Here is a 25777-nt window from a genome sequence, read left to right as displayed (position 1 = left end):
ATATGGAATGGGTATATCACACCAATCCACACTATGATTAAAAATTTCCAAGTCCTTGTAAAAACGTTGATCTTCAGTAGATATCTCCAATGTGTGAAATGATAGGATTTTTGCCTTGCTCCTTTTCTAATCTGTTGTCTGTTTTTGTTGTGATGTCTGTGAGTTATAAACACCTGTAAAGTTTCAGGTTTCAAAAAACAGCTTTCTAAACTGCACCAGTTGTGAGCAGAATGTGATGTTCTCTATTGCCATCACACTGCAAGGAATGTTTAGTTTCAGAGTTCTCTCATCATGTTAAATGTTGTGGAATTCTTAGGTCTCCAAATCAGATTTGTTCCAAAGGGCATGGTGATATCTCAAAGCCTGCAACTAAGAGGGGCACGTGAAACCTTTCCTGTTTCACAAGCTTGAAAGTAAAGTGTTTGCACAAAGGTCTACAAAGGTGCTTTGAGTGAAAAATTAAATTCTTGGTGCTTTATGAATGTGAGATTCAAAATTACCATCTAGTTTAGTAGCTGGCAGTCCCACCAGAGCTGTTGGCATCATGGTGTTTCTTTGTATTTGAACTTTAAACAAAATATATCTGTAACTTTCTAGCAGAGAGATAGGATAAAATAAACTTGTCAGGTGGCTTCCTAGATTCTGGAACTTGTTGTCTTACTGAAGTTGTCTTTCCAGTGCTGTACTTGCCAACATCCTCAAGATACCAAGTGGTATTTTAACATTATTCTTAAAGGAAGCTGAATTCTTCTAAAGGAGTTTTGCTCATTATGGATATATCCCTAGGAGGAAGCTGTTACTGTGTAGCCCACATCACAGAGGAACATAAACCATGTTATGATGAAACCTGTTGTGCCTCTGTTCTGATACTTAAGGCAAATCCTGTCAGTGGCTGCAGCTGACATTAACCTGTCACTGAGTAACACCCTTGAAAATCAATTTACTAAAGTTAAAGTTTACATTAGGACTGTACTGTGATGCAAAACTAACATTATCCTCTACATCAGATCTATCTCCTGATGCAGCAGTGAAACAAGACTGATACAGAGCAAAATATTAGAAAGAATTTCTTAAGGCTATAGCAGGGGACTTTGTTTTTAACAGTAACTTGTGATTAGTTGGTTCAATGTACATTTGGAGGAAATGGCCTCAAGCTGTGCCAGGGGAGATTTAGGTTGGATATTAGGAAAGTTTTCTTTTGGAAAACTGCTTATCAACCATTGGAACAAGCTGCCTAGGGAAGTGGTGGAAACATGGAGGTATTTAAAAGATGTGTAGATGTGACACTTGGGGACACAGTTTAGTGATGGTCTTGGCAATGCTGAGTTAGTGGTTGGACTCCACGACCTTAGTTTTTTCCAACCTAAACGATTCTATGGTTCTGAGGTAACAGAAAATTTTATTCTGTTTTCCTGAGGTAGCCACAAACATCTGCCAAGCTCTACAAGGGCAAAAGAGTACAGGTAGTTTGACCCATCATCCCCCACTGTCACATATTCTTCTGTCCTGGTTCCAGTGCTCACAAAAGCATAGGACTGTTTTCAGTAGATAACCCTCTGCCTGGCAAAAGAGCTACTTTGCCTCTATGGAAAATTGGTGATCACCTGTTTGGGGTTTCTTTTCTGTCTCTTACTCCTCAAAGAATCGTATGCTTTTTACCTGGCAGCCCTTTTTCATACACAAGCCTTTACATGGCTGGACTCCCATCAGTCTTGCAGATTATGTGATGGTTTTTGATGGTCCTGATGTATTTTCACAGCAGCTTCAACAGGGGGCTGTGCCATTTAATTGCAAGTGACATTTGACACAGTGGGGGCAGCATGGAGGAAGAAGAAAGGTAGCTAATTTTATTTTCTTTTACTGTGTGTCCTAGTTGGATAGTTGATTGATTCTGCATTTCTTGCTGTGTGTTTGATTAAGCACAATGATTTCTGCTGCTCTCACTGTTTCTAATACATTTTAATCTCTAGTTAGCAAAAGGAAGTCACCTTTATTTTAATTTATAACTGCTTGCTTTTTATTTTTTTAAATAGATGGAAAAATTGGTGGATTCGTGGAATTCTCACTCTAGCTATGATTTCTGGATTTTTTCTGGTCATATATCTGGGATCGTTTATGCTGATGCTTCTGGTAAGTTTGTTTAAATACATTTTTCCGTGCCAGAGTTACTTGATCTCTTCAACGTGCCTGAGACAGCTGGAAGCAAACTGCACATGCAATTAAGAGCAATTTGTCTCTTATTTGTGTAAGTGTAAATACTTTGGAAAAACACTGGACAGATTCACAAATGGACCTTGCATATTAAGGAGTTCTTATATACTGCACTTTTTTTTTCCTTTCAAGTAGGAATTACAGTAACACTAAGAAGTTGAGTTACTGTTGCCTTACCAAACTACTATTGTCCATTTCACAGTTTCTATCACCTACTATTTCATACTTTGAGGGTTTTTTTAAAAAACAAACAAAAACAAACCAAAACCAAGCCCCCCAAAAAACCCACACCCAACACCAAAAACAACAACAAAAAAATTAAAAAAAAATTAAGAGACAGTTTTTAATTTGAGGCTAAGGAAAACAAACAACTCTGGCCTTCTGTCTGTGCCCAGCACTGAAAGGCTCAATTAATTCCATATTTCTCTGTGGGGCTTTCTTGTGGCCTTGGGTTTATCTACAGATTGGAGCTGGATCCCTTTCCAAGGTACAGAGATAACATGCATTTTATTTCACTGTGTTTCATGAAATACTCATGATGATAAGAATAACAATAATTATAATATTCTTCATGCATGCTGCATAGCAGGTCAGCCTTTACTGCTTCATCATTTTTATTGCTGGTATTTATATTGAATAATGGTTTAATTATCTTTCCCAATCATGGCAAGTAACAGGCAGGAATGTGACTTTTAAAACACTGAAATTGGTGCTTCCGGGTAACTGCTTTGATTTTTGACTCTAAGATTGTTTGTATGTCAAAATGTGCTTTTACTTTTTTCATGTCCTGCTGTGAAACTATTTCTAGAATCATTTAGGTTGGGAAAGACTTTTAAGATCACTGAGTCCAACCATTAACCCAGCACTGCCAAGCTACCCCTAAACATGTCCCTGGGTGCCACTCTACACTCAACCACTGCCCTGAACAACATCTTTCAGTGCTTGACAGCCATGTTGGTGAAGACATTTTTCCTAATATCCAATCTAAACCTCCCCTGTCACCAATTGAGGCCGTTTTCTCTCAGCTGTTACTTAAAGAGACTGACCCCCATCTTCCTACAGCCTCCTTTCATGCAGTTGTAGAGAGCAATAAGGTCATCCCTGAGCCTCCTTTTCTCCAGGCTGAACACCCCCAGCTTCCTCAACTGCTTCTCAATGGAGTTGTGCTCCAGTCCTTTCACCAGCTCTGTTGCCCTTCTCTGGACACCTTCCAGCACCTCAATGCCCTTCTTATAGTGAAGGGCCCAGTACTGGACACAGCACTCAAAGTGTAGCCTCACCAGTGCTGAGTACAAGGGGGATGATCACTGCCCTGGCCCTGCTGGCCAGACCATTGCTGATAAAAGCCAGGATGCCACTGGCCTTCTTGGTCACCTGGGCCCACTGCTGGCTCATGTTCTTCTGCTGCTGTTCATGAGCAGTATCCTCAGGTCCTTTTCTGCTGGTCAGATTTCCAGCCACTCCTGCCCCAGCCTGTAGCACTGCATGTGATTGTTGTGACCAAAGTGCAGGACTTGGCATTTCACCTTCTTGAATCTGTATTTACAACTCTGGGCCCAGCCATCCAGCCAGTTTCTAACCCACCAAAGAACACAATCACCCAGTTGTGTGCAGGCAGTTTGTCCAGGGGAATGCTGAGGGGAATTGTCAGAGGTTTAACTGATGTCCAGGTGGACAACATACACAGCCTTTCCCTCACCATCTAAGTGGGTCACCATGTCAGAGGAGGAGATCAGATTAGACAAGCAGGATTTTCTTTTCATAAACCCATGCTGTCTGGGTCTGATCCCCTGGTTGTCCTGTATATGGCAAAGGATGGCACTAAAGGTGATCTGCTCCATGACCTTCCCTGGTATCAAGGTCAGACTGACAGGCCTGTAGTTCCTTGGATCCTCTTTCCAGTTCCTCTTGTAAATGGGCATCACACTGGCTAATCTCCAGGCAACTGGGACCTCCCTGATTATCCAGGGCTGCTAACAAGTGATGGGAAGTGGTTCAGTGAGCACTTACACCAGCTCCCTCAGTACCCTTGGGTGGATTCCATCTGGCACCATAGACCTGTGTGATGTAGCAGGTTGCTGATCATTTCCCCTTGGATTATGGGTGGTTTATTCTTCTCCCTGTCCCTGCCTTCTAGATCAGGAAAGTGGATACCCAGAAAAGAACTTGAAAATACCTTTAATGATTTTACCATTAAATACTAAGGCAAAGCAGGCATTAAGCACCTCAGCCTTTTCCTCATTCTTTGTCATTATGTTTCCCCCAAAACCCAGCAAAGAATGGAGATTCTCCTTAGCCCTTCCTTTACTTCTGATGTATTTATAGAGGCGGTTTTTGTTGTCTTTTATGGCAGTAGCCAGATTAAGTGCTTGTTGGGCTTTGGCCCTTCTAATTTTCTCCCTGTAGTCATTCTGAGTCACCTCCTGCTTCTTCCAAAGGTCATAAAATCTATTGTCTTGAAAGACTGGAATGCTGTTTCACCAGCATTATGGTCTGCATTACAGTCTCTACACTTGAATTAGTCTGGTTTACATTTCCTGTTTTCAGATGAAGGACATAACATTTGTTGTTTCATTAGTGAGGGGTTTTCTTTTTTGTTGTGTGAAGAAACAACAACAAAAAAGCCTTTTTAAAGTGTAAGTCACTGTAAAGAGAGGTTTTTTTCACAATCCTTCCTTTAGTAGTCTGTTACATTTGAGAATGTTGATTATAAACAAAAAGAAACTAATCATTTTGCAGGTGATTTGGTATATTCATGGTATACTCTGAGATTGCAATCATAGGCAAAGCTGTTAAGACAAAGTAATTTGGTTTTTGTTAACCAATAAGTAATAAAGTTAGTATAGAACTGTAATAGAATTATTCCTCTGTTATACCATAAAGCAAAAACTCTGTCTTCTGATAAAATGAACTGATCACAAAGTTGACATTTGAGACTACATGAAAAGGATAATGGAGGAAAAAACCTGTTTTGTTCATGAAATATTTAATTCACTTGAATAATAGAGTATTTTTAATAAGAGTTGTCATGCTAAACCTGAATCTTAAAACTGGGACTGAAAATGGCCAGAGACTTGTAGAAAGAGTAATCCAGTAATGTTTGGAGGACAAATCCTGAGACTGCTCTAAAAAGTTGGGTGGTGTGTTTTACATTTTCCTGCTACTTGGGTAGCTGGCACAAGCTTCCTTGCCTTTGGATCCCAGTGCCCTTTCCCACGTAAAGTGCAATCCTTTAATGTTGCTCTTGCATGTAGCATTTAAATTTTATAACATAAGCCAAGTAGAAGAAAGAGCAAGCATGAGATAAGGGGAGCTTGAAAATTAAGTCACTGAGGTGGCGTGAGACTCTTTTAATCTGTGCTCACACATTGAGCAAGATGACAGGTATTGGTGAGTGCAGGTGGTGAGAGAGTGCTGCGGAGCCCTGCGTGCCGACACGCGCCACCAGTGTGGGAAGGTTCTTGCTCCTGCCCTGCACGGGATTGCCAACAGCCTGTGTTTGGCAATACCATGGATGTGGGTAGGGTGATCTGCCTGTTGACAAAACTGGCAGAGTCCTCTGATGTGACAAGACATACTGCCAGAGCCATGCTGGCGAAGTAGGGAAGTAGTGAGGTCAGCAAAACAAAATGAGGGCCATGGAGATGTGACATTCAGACCTCGTTTACATGAGCTTTGCCTCTAATCATAAATGCTAATTGCCCCTAATAAGATGCTTGCAAGTGAAAGACTTGGCTGCCCAAGGTGTGTTGCACAGCTAATTTTTTCCATTGGGACCAGAAAATATTTCTCTAATTAAATGGAAAGATAAAACTTAGCCAAAAGAAACAGGAGAGCCTTCTTTACTGGCACCACTTCTGACCTGCTGCTGTCAAACTGTTTTACTGCAAAAAAGTTGGGAGCCTTCCCTTGTTTCATAAGTATATTCTTGCAGCTAGCCCAATGTGGGTTTTTTTCTCATCATGTACGGTTGTTGGGAGATTTTAAAAAAATTTTAAATGGAGCTTTAATTTTTCTTGGATTTGCTTTGAAGCTGTTTCTGAGTGGAATCTGAATTCAGAATGTCTCTCCTTTATGCAGTCTGCAGGGTTACTCACTGCCTGTAAGAAACAACTGCAGCATATTTATATAACTTTTTATTTCTCTTATCTTAGGTCTTAAGCATCCAAGTGAAGTGTTACCATGAAATCATTACTATTGGTTACAGAGTCTACCACTCGTATGATTTACCATGGTTTAGATCCCTCAGCTGGTGAGTAGCAAATCAGAACATCAGTAAGTTGGGATGTGAAACTTAAATCTTCATCTTCTTCATGTCCTGTCATGGTGGAATGATAGCTTTGTGGGTTATGTGTGGACATAAAACTTGACATCTGTCTCTAATACAGAATTCTGTAGTTGTGTTCCACCTGTGAACTTGGACAAGTCATTTGGACTTTTATTACTTCTGATTTTTTCCTGCTATAAATATGTATATATGTGCATATATATGTTTGCATGCATATATCCTTTAAGTCAGAATTAGGCTTGTGTAAACTATCTAAAATCCAAAAAAGCCCTGATGTGTATTACTTGAACTGCTTTAAGGTTTTTTTTCTGAATGCTAACCCTGCACAAGAAATTAATAAAACAGGTATCTTAAAGGCTCCTCTTCACACATGCAGAGAATTAGAATAATTGCACACAAGTTCTAAATCCTTTCCAGTCGTGTACTTAATGACAGGACCACATAAATATAGTGTTGGAGGAATCTTCTGAAAGCTAAAAGATGAGATTAATTTTTCTGGCAAATCCTGAATACCTTTTAAATATCCAGCTTGTATAGAGCTGGATAGAAATGGGAAAATGAACTCTTCTTCTGAGTTCTGGGAGGAAAAATAAAGGCTTTTATTAGTGTTATGGGAACATGTTGGGCCCATCCAGTCTTTAAAGTGCTTAAGGAGATAATTCCTTAGACATGACCTATGTTGTGTAGCTTGGGGGTTGTGTCTGTTTTTTTAAGGAATTGGAATACCTAACTTATTCCCTATCTCTTATCATGTTGCATCTTCACTTCTAGAAGCAACTTTACTTTGCAATCGTATGTAAATGATTCTGCAGTGTTGCTAAAACTTTTAGAGGAGGAGATGTGCACTCTACCACTTATTCTACTTTGACACTTGGCCAATGCCACTTCTGTACATGCGGCACAAAATCAACTCCTCTGCATTGCCCCACAAATCAACATCAAAGCTCCTTTCACTCCAACATCTTGCCACTGATACTAAACACTGAGACACCGCAATGAGACAAGAGAATCCTCATCCCAGTAGTTTGAGCATCAACTGCATTTGCTAATTAGTTGATGGATTCAATATTGTCAGATTATTGCTCCATCAAGAAAACTGAAAGGCAGAGTGCACGTGGAGTGGAGAAGGAGATGCATCAGTAGCTCTTTCAGATGACAATCCTCAGGCCAGATGGCAAAAGCATAGCTGCTTTCAGATCCTCAAGCCCCATGTCAGATTTACTGTCATATAACCTCAGAGGCTTCATTATGTGAGTGCTTTTTTTCCAGTTTCCAAGGCAGAAATCACAAAGTACCATTATCAGGATACAGGAAAAGAGTACACAGAACTGCTTGTACTAATATTAATGATGACATAGCTGTTCTTTACTTTCAGACTGTTGGAAAAGGACTAGCATACATGTGGAGTATTCAGTGCCATAGTTTAGGATGAAAAGAATTTTCCAACTGCATTCTGCAAAATGTGTTTGTTTTTCTAGTGTGCTTGCTTTAGAAGGAAATTACAAAAATTGGCTTGTCAGAGGAGACACCATCTCCTAACACTGAATTTATACTTGATTTTTTTTTATCACGTCTTTTTTACCCTTCTAATTTTCATTTTGTGTGATCTTTTTTGTTGTGGGTTTCTTGTTTGTTTTGCTCTTAAGAATTGCATTTAATACATATTATTAAAATAACTGTTAGCTGTTGCATATTGTAGGTACTTTTTGCTCTGTGTGAACTACTTCTTTTATGGAGAGACAGTGGCTGATTACTTTGCTACATTTGTGCAGAGGAGAGAACAGCTTCAATTCCTCATTCGTTACCACAGGTTTATATCTTTTGCACTGTATCTAACAGGTAAGTATAGGAAATAATAAAAATTAAGGAAATTAGTGCTGTGCTTGTTTCTGTGCTTATGTAATTTAAAAATACGTATAGTTGTTCGCCATCTTTATAACTTTCAGTTTCTTTTTCCTATTAATGTCAAAGGTAATTATGTGTTTGTGGTTCTATCAAAAGATGAATACAAATTTTATGTTCAGCAAGAAGAAGAAAGCAGCCTAAACAAGTAGAGGATCTTGAGAAAGTTGAGCTCAAGAGAAGTTGGCAAGCAGCAGTTTTTATCACTGAAGGACTGGGGCTCAGTACCTGAGTAAATGAACACTATTTTGCCAGTCTGTGGAGATGACTTGTGTGTATAATTGCTGTGCTGGGTTGGTGCTTTATTGTGCAAGTGTTCTGCTAGGTCTACAGTAACAGGATTTACTAATATATTTAAAACGGATTAGTGAAAATGCTTGAGTCTTCATTTTGTCTGCAACATATTCAGATACTTGCCTTATGGGTAGGTTTCCTCCCTGTCCAAAGAAAGACTTTTTAAAAGCCTCTTCTCTAGGAAGAAGAGACACAGGCTGGCACTCTTGTGGAGTATTGGTTTGTGAACATGTCGATATAGTCCACAGGGTTTTCAGCAATGCAGTTACTATTACTTTAGCATAAAATTAAATTAATTGAAGACTCGGATTGACTTAAGGACAGGACACTGCTATGGTACAAATACTTGTAAAATGTACTGAGAAACCTGATCTTAGTGATGAACTGTCAGTCCATCTACTGTTGTTTGGGTTTTTTTTGTTGTTGGTTTTTTTTTTTATTTAAAGTAATGCTCTACTCAGTACTTAGATCACAAACTTGAAACCAGCTTTGCCGGACCTGACTTTTTTCAGTTGGCTTTAGCTTGAGGAAACTGATTTAACTAATGCCTCATGACCCAGTGAGGGGAGAGGTGAGACAAGCCAGTCATGAGCAAAAGGGAGAGGCAGAGTGTATTGAGCCCCATGGCACATTGGGATTTTGGGGCCACTGAGTGGCTGTCCCCAGGGTTCAGGGTCTTTCGAGGGCCCACAGGTGCAGGAAGATGACATAGCAGAGAAGAGGTCTTCTGTTACCACCCAGAAAGTTTCTTTTGATCAGCTGAATTCTCCAACACCTGCATTCACACTTGTGTTGCATGTGGCCACATGCCTATGTGGGAAAAAGGGGCAAGCTGGTTCTTTTCCTTTGATTTATTTTTGTTAATTATTCAAACTCAGTTTGTTTACCTGGCTTTTGAGTGGTTTTTAAAATGATGACCTCCTCCACTAAAAATTGGTGTCCATGATGAGACCTTGTGTGTACTGAGATGGATGTTCTTTACTGATGTTAACTAAATCATAATCTTATATGAGAATAATTCTATATGTACACTTAACTGAATATAGCAAATGGTCCTAGCAGCAGAGGGATTAAAAACTGCTTCAAAGGAAGAGAATTAATGGTATATCACAGGTCAGTATCATTGAATGTAAGATGGTACAAACTCCACTTGCTTTGTTTTACAGGATTCTGCATGTTTGTTTTGAGTTTAGTGAAGAAACATTATCGTCTGCAGTTTTACATGGTGTGTATTACTCACTTTGCTGTGGTCATTCATGTTATGAATGTCACTAGAAACAGTCATGTCCCTGTGTTCATAAACTAGTTTGGAAGAGAGGTGTGGAAAATGTGCTTAAATTAACAATACCATGAAATCAAGTGGAATGTTTGGTGTCCACCTTGCAGATTGTTATTATTGTATAATGGGATGTGGCCTTTCAGTCAGGACAAGCTGTCCTTGGTGAGGCCTTGTACATGTACAACGTGATAAGCTTCCCTTAGTGAGAGGCTGATATGAAAGACTTCTGGAGAAAGGGGTATGCATCTTCCTCCCGGATCTGAAGCCAGAGAGTTCAGGGCAGTGTGGGAAGTAGACTCAAGTGTTACTTTGTAGAGGCCCTGCTGAAGTACTATGAAGGGAAATTGATCTCTACCCCTATGTGGAAGATTTGTGTGACACTTCACAGCTCTTCTGGTCTTCGGCTGTGCTGTATCTCAATAGATCATTGATCTGCTAAAAGAAAACAGCATTCTCATCTCTTGTATTTGCCCACCTAATAGACAGCATAGTAGCTAATTAAGAGCATGAGTCTTATATGTACCTTATATGTAAAAAATTAATTTTATAACATTGCCTGTTAAAAACAAACAAGCCAAAATAAACTTGAAATACTCCACTGACACCACCCCCCCTCCCAGTCTCTATTAGAATGACTGGGAGCTACAGTGAAACAGTAATGCAGTACAGCTCCTGTCTTTAAAGAACTTGAGCAATCAGGGCATTGCACAACCTTAAAGATTTCCTGAAACTCTGGGGATGCAGTTAACCCTTCTGTTTCTACACTGCTTTAGGTAGTACTTTACCACTGAGTATTCGTAATTCTAAACTAGGACTTAACTAAGCCCTGTATGAACATGTAAAAAAATATATTTTACCCAAAATAATGTACCTGTTTGTGAGAGAACTTACCGGACAGGAAGATGCAGCTTTTCTAGGAGAGGTAGTCCTTATCTTCTAATTTTAAAAAAATCCTCATCTTCAGAATGACACAGATATTGATTTTTCTCTCCTGGAAAGAAGGTGGAAAAAATGTTGTGTCAGTCATATGACTTGGTGTCTGCCCAGAAAATATTCAAGTGTGACTACTGAAGAATTGCAATAAAACAGAGGGAAACCAGATATCTGTGGTGTGGCAACACAGTGTTTGGACATACAAGGAGAGTCTATCCCAACCCTGGAAGTGTTCAAGGATGGCTGGATGGAACTCTGAACAACCTACTCTAGTGGAGGGTGTTCCTGCCCATGGTGGGGGGTTGGAACCAGGTGATTTTTAAGGTCCCTTCAAACTCAAACCATTCTGTGATTCTCATAGAGCAGCCATTTGGTTTTATGTGGTGTTTCAATATCACTGTACAAATACTAAAATTTTTGCTGCAGAGCTGCTTTAATTAACCAGCAGGTAATAGTCTCAGAAACCTTTAGTCATTTTTTGTACCCTCCCCTTCAGCCTTCTCAAGTTGTCTTATCTGGAAGTGAAGTCTGGCTGCCATAGGAAAACACATGTGATAAGAGAATTAAAGAAGTAGGACATTTTGAGTGTTAAATGGCCCAGACACTGAGAGTGCTTAAATTTGGTGTACCACAGAAAAACTACTGGTTCTTGATTTAAGTGTTTGGAAAATAAAATCTATTGTAGAACCTTTACTGACAAACTGTTTGGAAACTACTTTGTTGTATATTGGTGCTACAGATTAAATACCAAATACATTCAGTAATACTGAGGAAAATGACTGTTTAAATGACCATGCACTTAAAAACTAACACTTCATTTTCACTAATCTTGAGATTTTTCATGTTTTGTAAGAGTATTCTGTTATGAGAGATACCCACATCTGTGTAACATGACTCTTCCATGAGTAATTCATTGCCATTTTATTGTTACAGTTCTAACATGTCTGTTATATGTATATACAGAATATCACACTGCTTACATTTCTTTGCTGCTTTCATGCTGAGGGTGTGTGTCTTATTAAATCAGGTGTTAAACTACACATTAACAAATTCTGGGTGGAGGTAAGTGATGGGGAAACCTGCTCAAGTTTCAGTACTTGCTTCAGAAAGCCAGCTAACTTGTGATATACTGTATGCACACATCTCTTGCATTATCACTAGAACTGGTCTTCCCTGTGAGCTCCTGAATAGCTCCTCTAGCTGACACACCAGTATTTATCCAGGTGTACGGGTCGGTGTTCTCACTAACTGTTGTGTTGTTGCATTGTTAACAGTTCGCATGGACTCATGTCACTTTGCTGATCACTGTAACTCAATCTCATCTTGTCATCCAAAATCTCTTTGAAGGCATGATCTGGTAAGGGGACAGCAAGAAACTGATTTGTAACTCTATTGCATTGGAAGGTTGGTTCTTTTACATGGATCTGGTTAGGGAGTAATAGTGGGAACAGTGAAAGCAGTACAAATTAAAGGAGTGTTAATGTCTGCTTGGGAGTTGGAGGAATTGGAAGTGATGAGGTAAAGGATACAGGAGAGGAAGCAGAAACCTCTTTAACTAGATTGACAGACACAAGTATGATAATTTTGAACAACCATTTCATTTATTTCCAAGGAATAGTATTAATTGCATGCTTTGTTTCCTTAGCATTTTGCTGAATGGATGAATAGCCAGCAATTCTTTTTCAATTACTTGGTAGCATCAGGTTGCTCAGAGCTATTGAAGATGGACCATTTAAGTTGAAAGCCCCCATCTGGCCACTGTCCTTGCAACCTTCCCTTTTCAAATAAATTCAGAGCACTTAAAGTATTTTAAGAGTTTTAATCCTGGTTATTGCTGGGTGGTCACCTTAGTGCCCCATTTCCAGTGATATCTTAAATTCTGGCGATGCATTTAAACTTTATTACTTAAAACCACTCCTCAAAGAGAGGGTATGTTTTCCTACCCTTCACTTCTTCAGGGACAAGGTAAATTTCAAGTTGAGAAACAAGGAAGGAGCTCATGGAAGATGGTTTGTGTTCTTCCGAGTGCATATTTCTCCTTTTTCTTTTCCTGATATGTACGTCTGTCGAGATTATTGAAGACAAGGCATACTTGTAGTTACAAAGAAAGCCCAAAGCCTTTGACAAAGTCTGTATGTAGAAATTCTTTTCAGAGTGATCATGTTCGTGTGTCCAAAACTGAACACAGTTGCCTTGCTAGCCTACTATTTTTTGTTGGTACTCTTGCTAGGTAGTTTGGCAGATGATCACAAAATCTGACTTTTAGCTTGTTAATACATCTGTGCTTTAAAAAGGGAAAAAAGAGAGCATATCAGGCTTGAATAAGAAATCCAGATGCAATCTGCATGCAAAGAACACTTAAAAAGCTAACACAGGCTGCTCCAAACTGACAAGGGGGGAGGAGGAGAAAGGAAAACTCTATTTTTTAAATTTAGCTATCATTTAAACTTTTCAAGGAATTTGCTTGTTTTGATGCTACCAAAAACATTAATATGTTTTTATCTATTGATTTCTTCTTAACTTTGGTACCAGTCTTCAAGCCTGACAAGAAAAAGCCAGCCTGTTCATGTTTTAACTCATGCACCAAAATAATATTTTAACTCAAACTAACATGGATCTGTAATGATCTCTTTTGGCTGAAGACTAAAACCAGTATAGCTCAATATGCTGCTCATGGGGGAACAAGGTGAACACATTATGAAACATAATTCCTTCTAAATACTACAGAAAGATTTCCCAGAAAACAATTCTGCTGTTTCAATTTTGGTTCTGTGTTTAGGCTCAGGTACCTTTTCTTTTTCTCCATGAAACTTTTAATGTCTTTCTCTAGGTTTCTGGTTCCAATTTCAAGTGTTATTTGCAATGATATTACTGCTTACATTTTCGGATTCTTCTTTGGCAGAACTCCATTAATTAAGGTAGGTACTTAGGCACTTCCTCACTAACAAGTTTTTACAATTTATAGCAATTTTGTTACTGGTTCAAAAACATGTTTATACTGTACTGGATGATGGAAATCTTTGACAGAAAAGGCCAAATTGACTACCCTCTTCCTGAAAATTTTTAAATGAAAGCTGGGGTTAATGTGAATGTAATATTGGCACTATAGGTGGTACAGTTCTAGTCTGTTGCATCATCATTTATAATCACACTCTTTTTGGATTTCATATGCAGGTTTAACTGCATGCTTTACTGCACAGAAACTGTAATTTGAAATAAGCCACTAGGTCATGTACACCTGTTCCACATTTGGTCTCACTGACATAGCAATGAAAAGGGTCAAGCATTAATCTTCCTAACCTGGCAGAATATGCAAGACCTCACAGAAAGCCATGAATTATTATTTTGCTGACGTTGCCATGTTAACTTTAGGGTATTTAGTTAGTTATGACATTAAACTGCTCCTAAACTGAAAAATGTAATAGAATTCAGTAAAGAATAGCTTGCTACACTGGTCTCTCTGGTTATTTGCTGTATTAATTAGCCAGTCTGTATGCAGGAAGCTGGTGTGTCCTGAGGAGTGTCCCCAGCAGTAGTTGTCAGGCTTCTGGCACTATCTAAATGGGCACTTGGTTGCAGAGGTCTCTAATAGAGCCAAGGTGTGCTCCTGCAGGTTTCCCAGTCTCCTGCTTGAAAGGAGCTCAGCTGCTTAATCTGGGTCAGGCACAGCCAGGGGCAAGCAGCAGCCTCCAGACGGTGGCAGCAGATGGGATGGGAGCTCTCCCTTCCCACAAGCTGCCCAGTGGCACCAGCCAAACTGTGGCTCTTTCCCTCCTTTTCTGGGACAGATCCTAGCCATACTCCTCTATTTACTACATTCAGTGGCTGCAGCTGCTGACATTCAGTATTTTATGTATACCTTTTGAAAAAAACAAGTAGAAGCGTAATTTTCACAAGCAAGGTCAAAAAATAGAGTAAAAAAGGGGTCAGAGATGCAACTGATGCACTGATTCTATCTCTTTTGTGCCTAGCTGTCTCCCAAGAAGACCTGGGAAGGCTTCATTGGAGGCTTCTTTTCCACTGTTGTATTTGGATTTATTGTGAGTAACCACAGGACTTTAATAGAACCATAGAATAGTGTGGTTGGAAGGGACCTTAAAGATCATCTTGTTCCAACACCTCTGCCATGGGCAGGGGCACCTTCCACTACTCCAGGTTGCTCAGATGTTTGTCCAATCTGGTCTTGAACACTTCTGGGGATGGGAATTTCCTTATATAGATTCAGTCTTTATATTTGTGCTTGAAGTAAAATTACTCATAAATTCAGTCATCTCAAACTGCTGAAAGCCGAAGAGTTAGAGGGTTTTTTGGCTAGAGAATTTTGCCTGTTCAGAACTAGCTGGAAAGGATAGGCAAGGCTTGCACCTCTCCTAAACAGATTATATTGACCAATTTTTGCCATTACTGTTTCTATATCTGAAATAGTTTTAAGTATTAGTTGCATTCCTATTTTGAAATTGAAGTTTATTGGTAGTATTATTTGTGCTTTGCAAAGTAGTACTTTTGTATTGCATACTTTATAAAGACATCTCTCCTGGAAAACAGTTTACACTGATGATATGCATAGAAGATAACAGCATAAGTAACTGTCATGATAAGTAATTTGTGACTAAGTTCAGCAGAACTCATAGTGACCAAACTTGGTAGAAGAGATAGTTCAAGTTGTAATGGAGAAGTGAACTGGAAAAAATTGAGTTGCTAACATTTTGGGATTTTTCAATGCAGAAATGTCCCGTAGATGAATCTGAGACATATGTAAAGGAAAACAATTTGGAAAGTCATCACTAAGCTTATTGAACATCTGCCTTGTTGAGGGATTCTCCAGTTTAAACAAATCCATTCTGGGTATTTTTCATCTTAGACAGGTTTTCATTACCCTGATCTTGTGGTGACAAAGCAATTCATTAAAGTATGATTTTTGCATGTAACAACACTAATTCAGGAGTCCTTGTTTTGCTTTTCAGTTTTCCTACTTTTTGGCTCAGCATCAGTACTTTGTCTGCCCTGTGGAATATAACAGTGAAACCAACAGATTTGTGACAGAGTGTGAACCTTCAGAGCTGTTTCAAATGAAGAAGTACTCTGTGCCACCATTGCTTCAGGCTGTATTAGGATGGGTAAGGAAAAAAACAAGGCTTTGGTTAAAATTGAAATCAAACTTCACAGCTTAGATGGGTTTCTAAACCATTTTGGAAGGGTATCTGAATGCAGGTAAGGTTTGAAGGGTAAGAACTGAATGGATACCATGAGCCTCACTGTTGGTCATATGGGCAAGGTGGTCACCCAAGTGGAATTGAGATGCACTGCTGGAGTCACCCGAGGGAACCCTTCTGTGCTTTTGTGGCCTGTATTGTCTTTGTGCTGCAAGGGGATACTCAAAAATTTTGCAAACAAACCTTATTTTTTGAAGAGCAGCTTTTGAATTTTTGTGAAAGTGGGCAAAGACTTGTTAAGGCCCGATTTGGTGGCATGCTTTAGTAAGCTTGCAGAACTTCCTTCTGTTTTCAGCTAGCTTAGGGTTGGACCTTTACTCACGTTACCATACAGCATCCTGTGTGTTAGTGCCATTGCTTTCATGCTGAGTTTAGAAGGACTGGCAGTAATAGTTGCACATAATGTACTCACCAACCCTTTAAGTGAGTAAGATTAAAATGTCTACAATCAAACATACTGAAATACATTGTTCATTATTTTTCTTGTAGGAAACAGTGAATATGTACCCATTTCAGATGCACAGCTTTGCACTGTCAACTTTTGCTTCGTTAATTGGGCCATTTGGAGGATTCTTTGCCAGTGGATTTAAAAGAGCTTTCAAAATCAAGGTGTGTAATGAATCCTGTAAGATGGTTTTATTTTGGATTTCTCTTTGAATTACATAAATTGGTGGGATAGGGTTTGGTTGGTTGGGGTGTTTTTTAATCATTCATTGTCATACTTAGTGTTTCTACTAAGTTGCAATTATGTTTGAGGTGATTTTTAGCATCAGGAGCAGGACTTAGTTTTATCATATATATATAATGTGTGTGTATGTGTTATTCTTCAAACTTTGCATGATCAGCATGTGACTATAATGATGAAAATCTAAGAATAATGTGGTTTTGTAGTTTAGTTGATAATTACTGTTCCAAGTCACATTGCAGAAGTGGTTTAGACAAGCAAGATGTGAGATATACTTGACATGAAAGGCAACCTTTAGAGGCTTAAGAAGTGCTATTTGTGTTTTACCCTTCAGATTGTGGCTGGCTGTGTTTTACCAGTGGTATTTGTGTTGTATGCAGATGCTGGTGTGTCAGGTTCACCAAAGCATGAGATGTTTGGCTGCCTTTGCCAATACAATGCTGCCTTGTAACAGGAGTGTGTATTGGCAAATTACGTGATGTGCTAACCTCTGTTTATTGCAAGGTGTGTGCTGTCGCTTGTGGCAGTGTTGTCCCTGGCTGGTATTAAGTGGCAGCAGGAGTATGGGAAGAGGGCAGCCCAAAATTTTCTCCCGACCTTCTTTATGTCTTGGTAGGACTGCTATAATTCTTATCCTGTTGCTTGTTGTTCTTGTTGTTCCGTATGTCCACCAAACTGGCATGTGCTTTGCACAGAGGCATATAAACCTCTCTGTTTGTGCTGAACTCCTGTATTTGTGCTTGTACTTATCCCTCCTTTCTTCTGCTGGTCTGAGCAGCTTGCCTGGCACTCTGTGAGCCACAGCCTCATGTGCTGTCATACACTGAGGGAGCAAAAGACTGCGTGTGAAGAAGGGGCTTGGGAGTAAAATAATTCTGCTGAAAAGCAGCATGTATTCTTAAAAGTAGAACATTAAAAAGTAGATTGTTTTAAAACTTCTGGGCCCCGAGGTGATGACCCAAGGACTGTTGGGAAGTCAGGATTATTATGGAATTGCTGCTGAGGGCAGTGTGTAGGTGGGGTTTGACACTCCATGCCTGCCCAGCACTGGAAGGCTGGCGAGGCACCAGCACAGCATCAGTTTAACTTGCTGGCAGTCACCCCCCATGACTAAGGTCAGGGGTTTCATCCAGCATGTACACAAGTGAGTGTGGATGACAGAAAGGATGTATGAGGGTATTTTGATTGATGAAGCTGTTCTGCAGACAAGATCAGGTATCACAACTGTAGTGCATTGTGCTTTGTTTGCACCAGAGTTATATTTTTTAGGTAGCAATAATTTTTTTGCAACTGGGATTTTGATTCTGTTAAATCCATTTATATTGTATGCACACATTGTTTTTTAAGTATTGTTACCAAGAACCCAGTGAGAAAAAGGGCAGGTGACTGGGCAGGGCTGGAGAGTCCTCGAGTTACTGCTTCTCTTGCAGCAAGTATACGTTACCTGGTAACAAGTGCTTCAGCATTATCTACCAGTAGAGGATAAAGCAATAAAGGTGTTAAAGAGGAGGATTAGATTCTGTAGAGGCAAGAAACAACAGCCATTGCCTTAAGAGGCTCACCACAAAGTGAAGTATGTATAGGCACACAAGTGTTCTCAGTACTGCCACACCTGCACCTGACCTACTGCTGTCCTCTTGTGCGATACTGTGGACAAGTTGCTTCATCTCTTTTTTTTTTCCTCACACCTTGACTCACCTTTGCAGTTAAAATCTCCTTTAGGAAAGTAGCCTCTTGCTAACTTTTGGCTCAGTGCCATGAAACCATAGCTTACTTGCAGCCTTAAGGTGCTTCTTCCAAGTGATACATCGTTAGCCTGTTTTGTCAGAACCACTGACCATCTTTTTTTTTTTTCTCCCCATTCTTTACACCCAAAAGGATTTTGCAGACACAATCCCTGGACATGGTGGGATAATGGATCGCTTTGATTGTCAGTACTTGATGGCCACTTTTGTTCATGTCTATATCACCAGTTTCATAAGGTATGAGTTTTTTACAATATTAATTCCTTAAGCATGGATAGGAGCTGTACCATACTGAATTCATAGGAGTTATGTTAGCATAGCAGAGATTGAAGGTTTCTATATATGATCTACACAATGATTTCAAATCCAGAACTGTTAAGAAAACATGTCACTGCCTAGAATTTGTGTCAGGTTTGAGCCATGCCCTAATGTTTCTGTGGCTGCTGTTAAAGGTAACCTCTACACCTGAAATATTAGAAAGTTTTATTTAGCAGCTTACTAGAAGTTTTATTAGAATTTACTGATTACAGCAAGGTATAGGATAGAGTTTCAGGTAGGAAGGTTGTGCAGCACCTGGTCGCCCTGTGTGGTTCCTGAAGAACCTGCAGATTGCAAGACTGCAGTTCTTCCTCTAAGTTGCAGCATTTCTTAGTTGCTTGGCTTGAGATGTTTAAGATGAAAATGCAGTGGCTAAAGAAAGGAGATAACTTCTTAAAAATCCTGCTCGTCTTTCTTGAACCACCACCAAGAAATCATGGGAATCCCAATTTTCTTACAGTAGTCATTTTAGTTTCTAGGGCAGGGGTGGATCAAGGGACCAAACCCATATATGCCCTTAGTTTTGTAAGTGCATAGGGCAACATGTAAATGCATATCAGCAACAGATTTTTGCCTTAGATTTGGTTCATCTTAGAAGTAGACTGTAACTAGGTGGCTAGCTAAAAATAAGGCTGATATTTAGAAAAGCCTGCTATAATTTGCAGTTTTCTTTACTGATACGGCCAAATTCCCATTTAGTTCAGTAGTGTACAGCTTATCTGGCAGGGAATAGATACTAAATGAAAAAGATCTGTTGATAAAAAACATTGATTACAGTTATTAAAGATGAGTCAGTGAATCTTATTTGTCATAAGCCTTATTTGACAGCAAATAGAAATGCCTTTTAGTTTCTGTTCACATTGAGCTAAGAGTGTGCTTTGCTAGAAATGCTGGCCCATGCATCCTGAGGAGATAGACTGGGAGAAATTCATAACTTGATGTCCTCAAAAAAGGGAAGGTGTTTCTTGTGCAGCAAGAAGAAAAGGAAAGCTATCTGAGAAGATTCTTTAGAGCTGTGGTCACAAAAAAATCTTTTTTTTTCATTGACAGAGGTCCAAATCCCAGCAAGTTACTGAAACAACTGTTGATACTTCAGCCTGAGCAACAATTAAGTGTTTATAAAACCCTGAAATCTCACCTCGTTGAAAAAGGAATCCTTCAGCCATCTCTGAGAGGGTAGTTTGTCAAAACAGAGGATTAGAAGAAAATACCATTTACAAGCAGCCTGTGGAAAAACATTGCAAATGTGCACATAAATAATAGCTATAGGAAGAGTAGTTTGTGGTCTGGAAAAGGTAAAGGTTTCCTGAAACAAATGTGAATGCTATGACTTCCTACTAGGACACTAAAGATCTCTTACTCCTAAAATAATTCAAATGCTTACAGAGTAATAGTACATGTGCTGTGCATTTTAGTTCCCGAGGTGGATGGCAGCAGTCTCCCTCCAGCACCCAGCCTGACAGTCTTTGTATTTAAGGAAAAAATAATGAAATAAGTTTTTTATGAGTTATTTAAAACTGTCTATCTTAGCAATATCTTTCTGGTCTCCAGTGGTTGCTGAAGTGTAAACACATGAAGCTGACAGTAACTTCTATGTAGCCTGGTGCTGAAAAGACTATCAGCCAGAAAACACTTGTTGGCCTGGTCAAAGATGGATTGCAGCCTGCTGTGTCGGACTACCTGTTTTTTCTAAACTGTTATGAAGGTTAAACCTAGCTCTGCTTTTAATCTGACAGCTTTCTTATGAAACCATTTCATGTTCTCAAGAGAAAAGTGTATTCATTGAAATGCAGCTGGGCAGTTTGGGCTGTGGAGCTGCTATTTTTTTGTTGTTGTTGTTAATGTTACAAACGATAAATGTGTACATCCAGGAGTAGAGATTGCTTGAGGAAATGGAATTCTCCTACACAGTAAACAGATCAGGGAGAATCTGGAGTTTGAGTCCTTGGTTTCCACAGCCTGGTGAGTGTCTGAAGACAGTAATTCAAGCCTTATTCCTTGTGCCTCTTAACTGCTGTGTAGAATTGGGGTATTTCCTTTTTTTTAAAAGCACTTTGAGGTCCTGAGTAAAAAATGAAGTGTAAGTGCTGTGTATTAGTGTGTTTCTCAGTGAAGGCAGAAACTTTTATCTCATGAATGTGCACAGTGCAAGACAGGATGCATGGTTCTTCTGCTGTGTGTTATTATTTACTGAGAAGATCCTCAAGCAAACTTGGGTTACCAGAGAGGTGTTTGAATGGAGAATTTTTATAGAAAGCAGCTATTATGTAGACTTAGTGGGGTATATGAGGAGAGTTAATGCTCTGTAATTCTCAATCCTAGTTGTTTTATAATTTTTTCATCATGTGACATGTCTTGATGCAAATAAAAATATGAACTTTTTTTGAAACTACAGAAATTATGCCTGTACAAATAGAAAGCACAAATGCCAATTTTGTTTTCATATACTGTAACTTCATACGATTTCATTTTTCCAACTAACTGTAAATAAGTTTCTCTGGTGAACATACCAAGGCCACATCTCTGTGTGTGTATATAAATTATTGAAGATGTATGTAATATATATATTTTAAAGATTAACATTTAAAATGGTTGGTGCTACTTGAGGATACAACCATGGAGAAAATTACTTGGGGGGGGGGTCGGGTCATAAACTGTATCTATAAAATTCAAACTGCTTTGTCTTGAACACCATGTAGCTGAGACCACTGTGCACTTTGTTTTGTACTTGGGCCATGTGCACTCGGACTGTATGTACAGCCTGGGTATGGAAAAGCACCCCCGTACATTAAACAAAATCCAAGTCTAAAGTAATTCCTGTTGATGTCAGGTATTTGACAGAATTAAATGATGTCTGGCCTGGAGATTGCAGTACTGCATTGAAGGAACACTCCAAGAGGTGAAGGATGTCACCTGCAGCTTGTCCATCAGTGGCTGTGCAACTTGGCTTATTAATTGGAGGGGGCTGAAGTTCAGCCCTTACTCTGGAGAGGGCATAACCTGAAGTTAAAAGGTAGCACAGCTACCTTTGGAAAGGTGCTTTTAAAAGAAGGAAATGGAAAATGAGATGGTGACCAAAGTAGAATACCTGCAAAACTAGCTTTTAGATGAGGCTTTGGTTATGTATGGAACTTTGGTAGATGTTATGGTAAAACGCAGCCATACTGGAGCTAGTGTATCTTTATCCTGAATATTAAACAAAATCTAAATATTTAAGAACTATAAAGAGAATATATATCTAGAAGGGCAATTGTTACTTCAGAAACTTGAAATTTTTAGTGTAATTTTATAGCATGTATAATAAGGAAGTTAAAATATATTTTAGTATTTAATACAAAAGAGCATTTGAAATTAATTGCTGTCTATGTGCACAATAGAAAATTCAACCCTGCAATTCTGCTTTTCAATGTTAAAATGAAGAAGGGATCACTTGTGAACTCATTCATCAATTTTCTAGACAGAATACTGTTTCCTGCTGGCTTAGGCTTGGTGTAAATAAAGCTGAGCAGGACCTGTCACTGTGAAGTGACATCTACACTAGGTTACTAGAAAGAGCATTTACCCCACTTGCCTCTTCTGTTAATTCAAGCATTGCAACACGATCAACAGAAAAGTTTAACTTTTTATACCAGTGATTCTTTTCACTTGCACTTTTGTCCCAAGTTGCTATAATTACCCATTGAGCAAAAAAGAAAAATGTATATTATGTAAATATTGTAAATGGTATGAACATACAATGTGTGTTTTAGTTTGACTGTTTCAATCTTTCATTGAAGCAGGCATTGTAAAAATAAATAAATAAAAAAAACTGGGACAGAAATCCTCCAGTCTTGTATTTCCTATAACATGTACAGTGGGTTGAGCTTTCTTAACAAGAATTTATAGTCCTTTATATTATTCCTTAAATTTGTATTCTTAGTAGAAAAGCCTGCTAATTATTTCCTACCTTTTGCCTCTCAAGGCTTCAGGCCATCCTTGTTACTGCAACTTGTATGATATGTCTCATGTCCCAAGATATACAAGCTTTTCCATCTTTCCCAAATGGTGCTCACTTCAGTACTGACATAGGTCAGTATTGACCATGGGTGGTGATGAGGAGGTGGCAGCTGGCAGCTACCTCTCCCCTGCTTTCCTGTTCCTTGCTTTTAAGTCTTGGACCTGAGGCCATTTACTTCCTGCAGCGTCAAACAAGCCAGGTAAGAAATGAATCTCCTTTCTAAATTACAAAGAAGACTGTAATGTATGTTAAACAATCACCATCAGCAAATCCTGTGTGTGCTGTGCATCTCCTTGGATTTTAGAAAACTTTCGGAGAAGCACAGAGCTTTCCTATGGTCTGCAGCCCCTTCCTGATGGCCTTCTTAGGAAAGAAACTGGAAAGTTAGCAGTAAGTTTTCTAATGCTAGACAGATAACATTTTAGACTGTTACTTGTGTAGAGTCCCTTTTTCCAGCTTGCACTAGTACTTGCATATAGCTAAGTTACCATTGCTCTTTCTCTTGCAAATAGTTTCCCAATTATAAAATGGATATTCAGTTCCTTGTTTAGCAATTTTAAGTTGCATGAACTTAAGTCTAAGTCCTGTATCTGACAGGATTCCAGAAACAAGTATGTTCACCTATAAAGAATCATTTAGGTTGGAAAATACCTTTGAGATAGAGAAGTCTGGCTATAAACCCATCACTCCAAGTTCTCCATTAATGTACCACCAAATACTAAAGACACTGATTTGGTCATTGCATACATATTGCACCCTGACTTCCCAATACTGAGGCTTGTTCAGTGAATTACAGGAACATGTTTTGCTCTCTAAAGGAAGAGGTGAGAAAGACTGGTATTATTAGGATTTTGTTAGCATGAACATATCCTTTGCAAGTGAACATGACAAGACAACATATTTCCACAGGGAAGCCAAGGAATAAGGCTTCAGTCCTGTTTAATTGCCACCAGGTGACTTGCACTTGCCTATGTCGAGACGCAATAGCAGCAGTTGGCTTCCTCAAGCAGTGGCTGCTCCTGTGTGAAATGACTGGGCTCCCAGGCTCAGCAGAGACTTGAGTTTTGAGCTGGTCCCACACACAGCTTTCAGAGCAAGAGGCTGGGTTTTCACTTCTGCTATTAGGACCCTCCTCTTTGATTGCAGGAAATTAAATACTTGTGCTATCTGGCAGAAATCATGCACACCTCTAAAGAAAACATACCAAGAGCCCTAATTGCCCAATAGTGGCTTATATTACCTACTGAACTGTGGCTTATCACTGGGGGTTGTGTGTACTTGAAGGGTGTGTTTGGGTCTGTAAACTTTGACCTTGTTTCTGATGTGACAAAGTATGATCCAAGCATAGCCTGTCCCAAACAGTGAGAAGCAAACTCTGCCAGATGCCATGCTGTGCCATGTGCAGCTGCACCAAAACAAGTTTCTGACATCAAACAAAAACCTCTGTAAAATTACAAGCCAGGTCCTTCCTTCCTGCAGTAACTGAGATACTGGCAAGCCTCTAGACAATTGACTCATACTTGTTTTGAGAAGCATTTAATCTAATTGTGCACAAACTTTTATTTGTACGGCATTCCTCAGGCTTTCAACCACTGCACGACTGGCACTAGTGATGCTTTGAGATATCTTGTCCACCGCGTTTCGATCCACCTGAGTTATACCTGAGCCCAGCCGTGTCCTACCTGGTGCCTGGTTTTATCAGACACCTGCCCCAAAACATTTAAAAAGTGGTAGGGGAGACGGGATCCTTCTCATGGTCTGTCTTGCAGGAGCCTTGTGCCAGCATGAGCCTGGCTGTGAGCAGCTGCCTGTGCTGGGTCACAGAAGAAGGCAAGGCTTTCCCTTGGTATGTGTCTTCCTAAGACCCCACCTAAGTCACCAGGGTCTAAGCCTGATTGGACCTCAGTCATGGAGTATAAACTACTTTTACTAGTGGAACTGTTAGACCGGGGGAGCTTGTAGCAAACATCAGGTAAATTAACCTGATTTTTATGTGCTGGAGGAGAATGTGTTTATTTTGAACACAGCCAGAGACAGACAAAAGCAGAAAGTGGAGGTGAGGTGCTGCTGTTCCTGAACAAGTCCTTGGCCAGGAAAGGGCTGAAACTCTAAAATCTGAGTTGACTTAGAGAAACACCAGAGCAGTGCAGAGGGCATGTGAGAGGAGGTGGCCTGGCCTGAGAGGATGTGAACCAGGGTCTCCGTGATATGTGGCCAGGCAGCGACTCCCTCAAGCCATCAGCCAATGGAAAGAAAACCAGGATTTCTCACAAAAGGACCACCTGGAAGGATAATATATCACAGAATCACAAAGAATCACGGAGTCATTAGGGTTGAAAGGCAAGTCTGGAGATTACCTAGTCCAACACACCTGTCAAGGCAGGGACAGCTGGAGCAGGACACACAGGAAGGCATCAAGGTTGTTTTGGAATGTCTCCAGATAGGCACAGTCCACAACCTCCCTGGACAGCCTATTGCGGTGCTGTGCTACTTTCAGTGTAAAGAAGTTCTGCATGTTGAGATAAAACCCCTCAAGAAATGCCCGTCTCTCCTGCTATAAAAATGTCAATGTAGCCCAAATAACTGAGTTCTGTCCATACCATGAACAAATTCAAAAACAAAACTCTAACAAAATGCAAGATTTAAGGCTATGAGGATATTTTTATTACCTTTAAGTAGGTAAAAGCTTCTGCTAAAAAAGAGTTGTCTTTCTTATAATCCTTATATCTGTTTCATATATAAGAATTATAAAATGCAATGGTTTCCTCTAGTTTCTTTTATCTGCCATGAAACACCTCTGTGATAAAGTGCAACAATTTTCATCCTTCCATTGAGGGAGATCTCAAAAAACGCCCTTCTCTCTCTTTCTCATCTGTCAGGGAAACACAATTGTGGACATTGGGAAGTCAGAA

At 39.6% G+C, this 25777-nt stretch overlaps 1 protein-coding gene across 1 annotated transcript in view; it reads left to right on the top strand.

Moving 5' to 3' along the window:
* CDS1 (CDP-diacylglycerol synthase 1) overlaps positions 1-22589 on the top strand; it is a 33839-nt gene extending 11250 nt beyond the window's left edge. The window contains exons 3-13 of the mRNA XM_071555659.1: positions 2034-2130; positions 6366-6463; positions 8199-8338; positions 9862-9920; positions 12182-12264; positions 13738-13825; positions 14879-14947; positions 15872-16024; positions 16610-16729; positions 18684-18787; positions 19919-22589. Of these exons, the coding sequence (XP_071411760.1) occupies positions 2034-2130; positions 6366-6463; positions 8199-8338; positions 9862-9920; positions 12182-12264; positions 13738-13825; positions 14879-14947; positions 15872-16024; positions 16610-16729; positions 18684-18787; positions 19919-20048 (1141 nt within the window). The 3' untranslated portion in view covers positions 20049-22589. The remainder of the gene's footprint in view (positions 1-2033; positions 2131-6365; positions 6464-8198; positions 8339-9861; positions 9921-12181; positions 12265-13737; positions 13826-14878; positions 14948-15871; positions 16025-16609; positions 16730-18683; positions 18788-19918) is intronic.
* The last annotated feature ends 3188 nt before the right edge of the window (positions 22590-25777 follow it).

This window comes from Pithys albifrons, chromosome 5, assembly GCF_047495875.1.
Source record: "Pithys albifrons albifrons isolate INPA30051 chromosome 5, PitAlb_v1, whole genome shotgun sequence".
NCBI classification, from domain to species: Eukaryota; Metazoa; Chordata; class Aves; order Passeriformes; family Thamnophilidae; genus Pithys; species Pithys albifrons.
The sequence above is the reverse complement of the archived record's forward strand: the minus strand, read 5'-3'. Positions and strand labels throughout refer to the sequence as shown.